This window comes from Alnus glutinosa, chromosome 4, assembly GCF_958979055.1.
Source record: "Alnus glutinosa chromosome 4, dhAlnGlut1.1, whole genome shotgun sequence".
Lineage (NCBI taxonomy): Eukaryota > Viridiplantae > Streptophyta > Magnoliopsida > Fagales > Betulaceae > Alnus > Alnus glutinosa.
The window spans coordinates 32,310,910-32,322,711 of record NC_084889.1 but is presented as its reverse complement, the minus strand read 5'-3'; the positions used below and the strand labels follow the sequence as shown (position 1 = coordinate 32,322,711).

The following is an 11,802-nucleotide window of genomic DNA, read 5'->3' as shown; positions in this document are numbered from 1 at the left end:
GTAACCATTTGAGATAATCGAGTTACTTATTTCACCTATTTCTTACAATTTGTATGTATTTATACATTATTATTTTGTTCTGAGTCTGTTATTGGGGAGCTTACCCAATTTTTTGGTTTTAGGATCCTCAATTCTCTCTTCCTTTTTGGATTAGAGTGTGAATGATCATCCCTTGTAACTCATTTCTCGTATTCAATTAGACAAAAAAAAAAAAAAAAAAAAAGTATTTTTTTAATACCAATAGACAATTAACCCCGAATAAAGAAAAAGTTACAAAATTGAAAATAAGAAAATTGATGGTACTAAAAGCAATTCCTTTTTCTTCCTAATAGGTTTTTTTTTTTTTTTTTTTTACACAAAGGGCTATGAATAACAAAAGTTTTTGTCTCGACGTATCCTAGAAAAAGAAAAAAAATAAAAATTTGCTCCCTGTTGTTAATACATTTGAAATGGTGTTTTTTAAATTTTGTTTGAAAAATTAGTTTAATGTGATAACTGATTGGTAGTTTTTAGTGTATTGCTATTTTGTATTTTAAGTTATTTGTTGAAATTTTTATTTTTATTTTTTTTTAAAAAAAAAAAGAAAAGAGAGAAAAAAATGTTATAAATGCCGGAGAATTAAATAGCATAAAAGGAGTATAGGAAGACCAACGTTTACACAGGTCAGGCGTTCGAAGGTTGTCGGAGAAAATAGAAAGAAATCTTTGTACGGGCAAACACGACGGCGACGGCAACACAACTGAGAAATCGCGACAATTAAACTTTATAGGAATTGTATGCGCAAGGCTGTCTCAGTAATCTAAAGAAGACAAGAGGGTTCAGCCTAAGGCAAGTGTCATCTTGGTGCTTATCAAGGGTACACGTGGGGCATATCTACTAACTTGCTGAGAGTTTAGGACAGCTGGATGTCCACTTATGTTTAAATTATGTCAATTCCATAAACGGTGTCGTCTCTATTACCAGCTTTTGCTAAGAAGAGGGAACGTGGGTAGAAGGCCTGAATGCTAGGAGATCAACTGGTCTAGTGGGAGCAGAACAGGGAGATCGTGTACAGCAACTGTAGAAGCAGTTGGACTCTAGCAGTTATCTAGTATTCTGTATAGCAGTTATCTAGTATCTTGTATAGCAGTTGTCTAGAATTGTGTGTTTATGGTTGTATTTCAGTTATTCAATTCCTGTATTTAAACCAAGCTTTATCAATGAAATGATGGATATGAAAGATTCAGAAGCTAAACAGGAGGAAATTGACCCCTTGAAGTGTCAACAATTGTCATTTTATTACTAAACACCAAACTTACCTAGCATGCTCATAACAGGAATCCTGTCTTTTGTAGGAAACTTTTAATTAATTAAATAAAAATATATTCCTTCACCGCCTTTCGCTACAAAATCTACTGCCGAAGGCTCGAATCTACGAAAAGAAATCATCTTCCCCAGAGAGGGCAGCAACAATTCCTTTAATGGCCAATCAGTCCTCGCCCTACCCAATCCTCTGCGCTTCCTTCAATCAGGACGCCAGGTACACCAACCCCCCCCCCCCCCCAAATGAATCTTAATAATAATTGAAACTGTCAAATCTGTTGTTCTATTTCTCGTTCCCAATTCCATAATTTCCCTTTAAATTTTGAGAAATTTCTGAACTCCAGGATTTCTTTTCACGGAAAATCGTTTTCTCGGGAAAAGAAAATCAAATTCAGACGGAGAATTCCCATGTGTGAAAGAATGATAACTTGAATTTATTTTCTCCGAATTTGCAGTTACTTTGTGATAGGCACAAGTGAAGGGTTCAAAGTCTTTGATTCGAATACAGGGAGGCTCTGTTACGAGCGAGGCGAGTTTTCTGAGCAAAACTCTTAAATTTGAGTTCTTTTGCTCTGCAATTTGTTTTTTGCTACATAAGTTAACTGTTGTTCTATGTTTGGTTGCTTAGAAAGCGTAGGTAAAATAGGGAAAGAAAATATTAAAACCCGAATCACTTTCTGTTATTTTGGTTCCTGGAAATAGTGGAATCAACTCAAATTTTGTGTCTTCTTAGGATTTTGTCATAAAAAATTGCAAAGCCCCGTCAAATTTGTTCTAGATATGTGATAACCCTGCGTGAAGATCGACCATTTGTCCACGAAGGGAATGATTATATGCTCGCGGTTTCTCACCGAGAGATTTTATTTCGAGCTTATATTCTAGGGAAATTTAGGCTTACCTAGAGCTTTTAGACCAAGCAAGTGGATATTTTGTCCTTTTCGTTATGCATGCAATTCTTGTAGGGGAAACACGTCTTTTATAGAGAAAGATGCTTTGTGCAAGGTAAGAAGCTGACAGTGATCACCAGAGAATGATGGAAGCTTATGCAATGCCTAAAAGTTAGGAAAATAGGAAACTCTACAAATTAATTTTGATTATACCGTTAGTTTAGACCTATGATTGACTCCTTCCTGCCGTCCATCTCGTTGGAATGTAGTAAATATATCTCAAAATCAAATGTGGAACCAATAACATGAAGTAGGAGTATCAATTTTTCTCTTTATTTGTGAGTATATGCCAGGGACATGGATTTTTCCAGCTAACAAGCCATCAAACATCTATTTCATTTTCCTGCTATAAATATGGAGTATAGTTTTTGTTATCTGAATTCATAACCAAAGATATCTGGAAAGATACGACACTTCAATTTTTTTGTCAGGTTTTAACATGTGCTTATAAAAGAAAATGATAGCATTGGATGGATTGACCTTGTTAGAAGATGCATTTAGTGCTTAGTATTGGAGCATGACTGATCTACATCCCTCTATATAATCTCTCTCTCTTGACACGCACACACGCATGCATACATGCACATGCACATGCACATGAAGCACAAATGAGAAACGCCAATAATGGTCATGGCTGATCCGGCATCACATTCAATACAACAGAAATTCTGGTATTTGCTGCCATCACATTGTGATTGGTTCACATTTACATGTTGGTCTCACCACTTTTGCATTGAATGCAACGCATTGACAGTGGGATCCATGTGTGACTCATAATTCAATCAACCATAAGCCATGTATATGTGTATTTAGAGAGACGTGGTCAATAATTTTCAGATTATTTATATACTGTCACATGGTCAATATTTTTCAACTAGTAATCTATTGTTGGCTTTCTTTTATAGAGCACTTTTCGGCAAGAACTGAGCTTTACTGTTATGGCCTCAAATTTTTTTTTTTTTGGCTAGCTATTGGAGCCTTCATTATTGTCGAAATGCTGTTTAACTCCAGTCTTCTTGCCATTGTTGGAGCTGGGGAACAGGTAATTTGGCCATCTTACTCGCAGAGGGTGTTATGATATCCTTTATCTTACTTGGTCATTACTAACTTTTGTTTCTGACTGCAACAGCCATCTTTATCCCCCCGCCGTCTTTGTTTGTTCAATACAAAAACTGGAGCTGCTCTCCGAGAACTAAATTTTTTAACTTCAATACTTGCTGTTCGCATGAATAGGAAAAGGTAAAATATCTTACATAGAAAGTGAATTTGTGCTAGAGATTATTGTTTTGATTTTCTGTTGCATGGATCCATGGCAATAATTATTTTGATCATTTTTATTTGATGAGAAGGGTTATTGTTATGGTAACATTGTTCATGGTTGTCTGAAAATAAATAAGAACGTTGATATGTGCGTGGAATTGATCTTCTCCTTATGTGGGCAACAATAATGTTGAGCTAAGATATTTGAAATGCCTAATAAAAATTGGGGATCTTAAGTACTTGTCGACATGTCTAACATCTTTTTACACTAACATGCCTTGCCAACATGTCTTCACTACATGATTGTACAAATGGTGCTCTTCATTTGTTAGGAGTATAATTCCATATAGGTATTTTCCTTGTCATTTTGCTCTTATGGTCCTTGTACATGCATCAAAATGTAGGTCAAGAGGTACGTTTAACATAGTAGATTCACAAACACATCTATATTGCCTAACTTTGCAATTCCTTGTCATTTTACTCTTATGAAATTTAAGGGGCCCTACTTCATGTATGTAACTTTGATAGCACTAGAAACTTATGTATTAAAATATAAATAAATGATTAAATTCACTATTTTTTATCAGTTTAAGTTTTTGGGACAACCAGTGATTTAACATAGTGTTAGAGCATAAGCCTCGAGTTTAAACCCCAACTCTATAGTTTATTTCCAATTTCAATTAAATATTTAATGTGTTTGACCTCATTTGTTAAGGAGGAGTTTGAGCTCACTCTTGACAGAGATGTTAGAATATTAATTAAATGATTGAATTCACAATTTTCTATAAGCTTAAGCTTTTAGGACAACTAGTGATTTAAAACTATGTAGAAGAGGAACTTGGATATTTTGCCTAAATTGGAGGTGAGTTGGACTTAGCTTGGACTTTTTTATTAAAAGAGTTAGAATGAAAAAATTAATGCACCAATTCATATCAGTTTAGGATCTGAGTAATGCTACACACTCTCACTCTCGCACTCCCACACTCTCACTCTCTGACGTGGCTTTTAAAATCACAATTGAATCAAAATCTAATTTTCATCCATCCCAACTCCAATGGTGATTTTAAAAGTCACGTAGGAGTGTGTGTAGCATTACTCTTAAGCTTTTAGGCATGTATCAAGTAGGTGGTATTAGGTTTGAACCGTATCTCCACTCTATACCTTCCGTTTATAGTTAATAATTTCATGTGGTAGGCAATTCTTTTCCCACATGTGAAAGGAGTATTAGAATGAATGATTGAATTCAATATAATATAACCTTTTGGAAGAACTTGTAATTTATCAAGTTTTTTTTCATAAACTATTTGGATATATGCATTCCTTATTTTCATATGGATATCGAAAATTCGTACCAGTAAGAATATTATATGGTGGTTTACTGTTGGTAATGTAGCCTATTTCTATTATGCTCTCTTCAAACTTTTGTACTTCAGGCTCTCTGTACTTCTTACTTGATGCTTAAACTCACATATCTTTTGCTAATATGTTTTCCTTTCAGTAATTCAATTAGGCATGATAGGTGTATAGGTATAAAAAATTGTGATGCATGTGATCTGTTTATGTTGTGTAACATTATTGTATTAGAAGTCAAGATTTATTATGTTCTTGAGAGTTGGGATTCATTATATTCTTGATTGTGGCCATTAAATAATTTTTAATTGGCATAAGTCTAGCTTTTCCATTAGATATGACTATTCTTTCATGAAGAGGACTCTAATTTTGTTTTGTTTGTCATTAATTTTATTGATATTCTATCTTGGTAAATGCAGGCTCGTTGTCGTTTTGCAAGATAAAACATATGTGTATGACTTAAACACTGTTAAAATATTGGACGCTATTGATACGGTGCCAAATCTAAAAGGTGAGGTTGAAAAATGTTTCTTTTGCTCCTGTAGTGGCATTCATAATTTGTTCAATGTGGATAATTTTTCATAAAGTTCTGGCTGCTGATTATCTTTCTCATTCCCTACTTTTGTATTTTTTTTACTTTCTTGCTGTTATTGAAACCTTCCATTTTTAATTTCCATTATTGTTCCTCTTGTAGACTTCTTGAGTACTTGGGTCATACCTCTTTGGCCTTTTCTTTTATAACTAGATGAAAATTCTTTACTTTATGAAGTTCTTTACTGATTAGACCGAAACGATGGTAGACACTCCTATTCCTACATGATTGATATCAAAATAGTTTCCAAATTGTGGCAGCACTTTATAAGTCGACCTGGATAGACATCTTGGTAATAAATTTGGGATTGTTCAGCCACTCACACGAATCTGATGATACATAATATGACTTACCTTTTTTTTGCTAACTCTGCAGCTAATTATGTAACTAACTAGTTCTTTTCTGAATATAATTGAAATAATGAAGTTCAAGAGTATCAGTAACTCTGCATCTAATTATAATTCAAAAAGTAACACAGTATGTGAATAGCATCCAACCTAACTGACTTTTTATAGCATAAAGTGTCATGGTTTGATGCGCACCATATTCTTTTAGGAGACAATCACACTTGTGCGAGAAACTGCTTTGTTATGTTGTTTATAAGTGAATAAAATTTGAGCAACTCAACAGTATTCAACATTTAAGACCCATTTTTATCTTAATTGCTCTAATGCAATGAAAAATAGGAACAGAAGGTTACGATAAGCAAATGGAGTAAAGGCATAATTCAAGGATGTGATTTTTACATGATGTTATTGTCTGAGACATCAAAATTTCTAGGATAATGGATTACATAACTTTGATTTATGTATGTTCTATAAGGACAATAGTACTTTGTATAGAGAATTTTGTCTGTCATATATTTCACATGCTTCCTTTGATTCTCCTGAAATATGTATTTGGAGGTGTTTGAATATTGTATTGGTTTTTATATATATATATTGATTTCATATTTTTGGATTGAGTGTTGTAGTCCGGTCAGAGTCATCAAATATTGTTATTTCACCGCAATCCAATAGTTACATTGAAATAGAATCTGTAGCTTTATCCTTAAAACAAAAATTTTGACTTTTGCGGAACTGACGTCATATTAAATGCTTAAATTTTTAAAATCCGTTTTTTCCTTTTCCTTCTTTCCCAGGGCTTTGTGGATTCTCGCCCAGTTTGGATGGTTGCTTCTTGGCTCTACCTGCTAGCACCACCAAAGGATTGGTGTTGTTGTACAATGTCATGGAGCTCCAATCACATTGTGAGGTTACAGAATTAATATTTCTTCTTTATATATGATGAAATTGATGATTTAACATCAGGAATCCTCCTCAATTTATTTCTGTCATGATTAAATGTTTTTTTAGTTACTATTATTTTCCCCTCTTATGATCACAATGATACCGCTTTTTCAAAGTGAATCAGAGAGCATTTATGCTTTGTAGCCTTAAGTGGATAAGATAACAAAAATGTAGATGATCTACTTTTTAGCCATTAACAATATGGTCACTTCATGATCTCTCTGTCTTTGAATCTGTACTTGTGATTTATTTTGGCCAGCATAACCCAGAAACCTATTGCATAGGAAAAGGCAAACCAAAAATATATGGGGCTTTTCAAATTTTAGAAAGTTCAGAAAATCGGTCACAAGAACTTCTTCTTCTTCTTCTTTTCTTTTTTATTTTATTTTTTGTTTTTAAATTTTTATTTTATTTTTAATATAAGTAGTTGGCCCCAAGGGAAGGGGGAAGGAAAATCAGTCACATGAACCATAAGCCTTAGGTCATGCCACATTTTATTTTTGAAAAAACTTGAATTTTTATGAGAAGTGGGCTACCTGAGCAAACTGCCTTGAGGCGTGAGTTGAGATGAGCCTCAGGATGAACCTCTGGTTATACTTGCAGATAATGCTTCAAACTGGTTCATGCTTTTATGCATGAAGGAGCAGATTTGTTTTTGAATTTTGTGCCCTTCTTTCACTTGTTATTAGATATTGAACAAAAAATACTCATTTTTACATTCTCTTGTTCATTTCATTTATGTTCTCATTCAAATTGAATTACAGATAGATGCTCATCGTGCACCTCTGGCTGCAATTACCCTTTCTTCCAATGGGACATACATAGCAACTGCTTCTGAACAAGGAACCATAATCAGAGTCTATTTGGTTTCAGATGCGACAAAGGTGGGATTGCACACCGTCCATTCATAGGACTTGGTATATGGAGTATCTATGTGCTTGATTATATGCCTAAAGCAGGCTGTCAAAGACAATTGCCATTACAGATTGAGATGGTGACCAAAGAAAAACAAGGGGGCTTTGTATCTAATGAGGCCCTCATTTTAGAATTAAACAAGTGAAATTCCTTTTTAAGTGTCTTAAATGTTCTTCAGGTCAGTTTCTTTAATCTAGAGTGATTTTCTAGGTCAAAATAATTTTCTTTCTTTGTGTGCTCTGAAATCTAATTTGTCAATCAGAGAATGGATCCATAAAATGGCGGGACCTAATCTTTTTGTAGCATGGTGCAGTGTCCTACTGTTATTTAAGATGCATAATCAATTATGGCGTAGATTTCCTCTTATATCCCGACTCAAAATAAACTAGATTTCTAGAAGCAGTACAGCGCTGCTATCTCTGGTTGTAATATCTTACATTGGACTTTGAATCTAACTTGTCTTTCTTTGGCAGTCATATAGTTTTCGAAGGGGAACATATCCATCCACTATATTTTCCTTGTCATTTGGGCCATCTATGCAACTTCCAGATATTCTTTTGGCCACAAGTTCTTCAGGTTCTCTTCATGTTTTCTCTCTGGGATTTGCTATAAATCAAAGGTGAGAACTATAGCTTAGTGTTGTCCTCCTTTTTTTTTCTACATTAAGAAATGGGGATATGTACATGGCCAAATAATATAGGACATGACTTGTTATATCATGTTATTTGTTTTTCGGTTTTTTAATAGATGCAGGATGTTTTTAGTTTTTTAGTAGCATCCATTATGGTGCCCTGCAAATAATTGCATTTGTATTTTATTTTATTTTTTCTGAAAAAAAGGATGCTTCAACCTATGATATTGCTTTGTGGGGTGGCGGGGGGGGCGCTTGTATATTTTCACTCATCTTTCTAACCAAAACAACCTTGGTTTCAAAAGTTTCTTCGACCTTATGGTTTCCGTATTAGGCCTGGAGAGCATTCTTTTCTGTCAATGGTCCGTTGTGATTTATAAAGGATTTGCAAAAATATCTAATCTTTTTTGTCCATACCTTTTACTCTTGGCAGAAGCCGGAAATCAAGTAGCATTCTTGGATCAATAATACCCGACTCTGTCACTGATGCACTGGATCCAGCTCACCATCATGTGCTTCATAGTTCTGTTACGGCAGGAGTAAAAAGGTGAAGCTGTCATAAGTGATATAATATATATCCTTTTAATGGATTAAATGTCTGATCTAGTAAGATTATAGTACTATAAATATGGCATACTGTATGACGGGTTGTGACCTACATTGTGACATCTGCTTAACTGAGATTGAAGAAAATCTGTTGATTTTCAACTTCCACCTACCTTTCATTCTCTTCAGATAAACTTAAAATAACTCCAAGAAAGAATGAATGGAAAAGAAATGGATCAATAGGCCGGTGGACTGCCTGATTAGCATCTTACATTGCAGCATCTGCTTGGCTGAGATTGAAGAAAATCTGTTGTTTTTCAAGTTCCACTTCCCTTCATTCTCTTCGAATAAATCTAAAAAGAAACGGATCAATAGGGCTGTGGACTGCCTGATTTGCGTCTTACATATCATTTTATTTTTATGAGAAATAAAAGTCTTTATTTTAGTTTTTTTCGGTTTTATTTGGTTTAATGTTTTTATTTCTGTAATGTTTAAAAGTTAAACATGAATTTGGAGAACAAACAAAAATTGTGAGGGAGAATATGGAAATTTTCAATGCAGAATATAATAAAACAAAAGGTATGTAGAGCCTACAGAGCAATGCTATATATGATGGCTATGACATTTCAATTAGGTTTCCAGCTAAACAAAAGATATGACAGTCCATCACTTATACTACTAGATGGTGCAGAATGTAGACATTTTTCAAAATGTCATTTTTGACGTAGAAATGCATTGTTGCTCTTATTCTCTCTCTCTCTCTCTCTCTCTCTATTTTTTTTTTTAAATATTCTTTTAGTGCAGTTATTTATGCAATCAGTTGTTCTGGTACAGCAATGCAGTGATTCGCAAAGTTGTCAAGCTTGCTGATGCATCCTCCTCTGGAGCTGAATATTGCAAGTGAGTTTTCTGACATTGTGTCAATCTTTAAAATTGTCTCTTTGGCATGTTTTTCCGTTTCTCTTCACTGTTGGGTTTGAGCTTTTGTCTACTTAGATTAATACCTATGTTGATAAATCTCCTAACAAGTATCACAAAAGAAATATGAAACTCATCTTCTGCAAAACCTCAACAAATTCAGAGAGGTTAGTAACTTAGTACTGATCTTACTGGGCATGCAGCACTCTGGACCTACTCTGCATATTAGTGCATATGAAGTTTCATTGAATCTTTCACACCTATTACCCTATCAAAAGGTGCATACCCTCTAGCTCAAGAAGCGCCCTGCAGTTGTTTCCCTTGCTATTGCTCAAACCCCACCTCGAGCTGATGTTAGTGGTTCAAAAGCGTCGTTTATGAAATATTTCATGTGTCCCTTGGCGCCTTCAGTTATTACAGTCACTTGATACTTCTGGTTATTTCCTAGATCAATACACATCATGTTGTAGATACTGGATTTTGTTTTGATGTCAAAAATAGAAGCTACCAGCAGCTATGCTGAGAATATGTCAATGAGTTCCACTTGACGTATAATATGGTAATATGGTTACTGTTGATGAAGTTGCATTGTAATTTTAATAATCATCCATAGATCATCTTTCTAAATTTAAGACAGTCGTGCATGCAATTGGTCATACAAGTGCATTAGTATCTATACTGATGAGGGAAAATATTATCAATGTTGATCTTGAAAAAGCAGATGTTGGGCCTTTTCTTTATTTTGGTTGACAATGATGTAGCAGTTCTTTGAGAAGACTTGGCTGTGAATTAGTTTTTAAAATCCTGACCACACTTGAGGATTTTATATCACTTGTCACTTGAGGTTTTTCATTTATGCAAGTTAGATTGATATATGGCTCTGAAACCTTGGTATTTGTGTCATGTGGCCATTAATTTCTTTGTTTTATGAAGGTCCACACTTGCTTGAAGTCCTCTCTCTCTCTCTCTCTCTCTCTCTCCCCGTGCAACCATATCTCTCTCTTATTTGCTATGAGCTTCCAAATAGGTTTTTGGTACAATAACTTGAGTTTTATGTGGAGAACATTGGCTGATGTTAATCATTATTAGGAGAGATGAAGATAAAAGGATTTGACTAGCCGCCTCCTAGATATATTGCTCTGAATATATTGTACGAATGACCCCCATTGTTTTATGTTCTTTTGGTTTTGGATTTTCCAGGGCTACCATATCCATAATAAACTACAATGGGCACTTCCAGGAGTACAGCTTCAGTCTCAACCATCAAAATGAGCCTTCGTGGACTTTGGACCATGAACTTAATCTCTTAACGGTGGTGGTCTCAGATGATACCTTCAGCTCATGATCAAATGTTGCATGACTTTTTCAGCTTGCAGGATCTCTCTGTATTCATGTTGTTGCTTACATAACAAAACCAAGCAATTAAACTGAAACAGGAGAGTTGTTGATGGAATTGTTTAGCTCTTAGGGTTTAACCTTGATGGACCATGAAGACTTTGACAAGCAATTATGTCATAATTGATTATCCAATATATGTTATATATGGTTACCGTGTACAGCTCTTTGGTTAGTATGAAGGTCTGGTTGGCTTCGAAATGTGTACAACACATTGAATTTAAGAAGCATCCATGTAAATATTACTTTGACAATCATTCTATAATATTTTTATATATCCTTGCTATTATCAATATGTAGGACTTATACCTTCACCCATGTGGGTCTTACAGATCTAATAGTTGATTTTAAAAAAATAAAAATAAATGGATGAGAGAATACAAAATGGCATTTATCGAGTTATTTTTACTTTTTTTTAGTTCACTTCTGTAAAAAATTGATTACAATGTCACGTCTGCAGTATGTGCGTCACTTGTAAAAGATTGTTTTTTTATTATATTTGACGAAAAAAATTTAATAAACTATGAAGAATATATATATATTTAAATATAATTAAGAATTTATTTTTAACATGTGGCACATGTAAACAATTTTCGAAGGAATGGATGAATTAAGAAACGGTAAAAATTTGAAGAGTTAAAAGGCGATTTTAGAAAC

The 11,802-nt window shown here is 34.2% G+C and overlaps 1 protein-coding gene across 3 annotated transcripts; it reads left to right on the top strand.

Annotated features, from left to right (window-relative positions):
* The first annotated feature begins 883 nt into the window (after positions 1-883).
* Positions 884-11,434, top strand: LOC133867193 (autophagy-related protein 18b). Of its 3 annotated transcripts, XM_062303905.1 has the most exons (13): positions 887-1,097; positions 1,335-1,519; positions 1,758-1,831; positions 3,218-3,291; positions 3,379-3,488; positions 5,279-5,370; positions 6,593-6,705; positions 7,505-7,624; positions 8,129-8,274; positions 8,720-8,833; positions 9,667-9,732; positions 10,951-11,139; positions 11,230-11,434. In XM_062303905.1, the coding sequence occupies exons 2-12, from the start codon at positions 1,461-1,463 to the stop codon at positions 11,093-11,095; spliced, it is 1,113 nt and encodes a 370-aa protein (XP_062159889.1). In that variant the 5' UTR covers positions 887-1,097; positions 1,335-1,460; the 3' UTR covers positions 11,096-11,139; positions 11,230-11,434. The 3 variants fall into 3 exon arrangements, with proteins under 3 accessions (XP_062159890.1, XP_062159889.1, XP_062159888.1); XM_062303906.1 differs by lacking the exon at positions 11,230-11,434 and having other exon boundaries at positions 884-1,097; positions 9,675-9,732; positions 10,951-11,089; XM_062303904.1 differs by having other exon boundaries at positions 10,951-11,434.
* Positions 11,435-11,802: the final 368 nt, after the last annotated feature.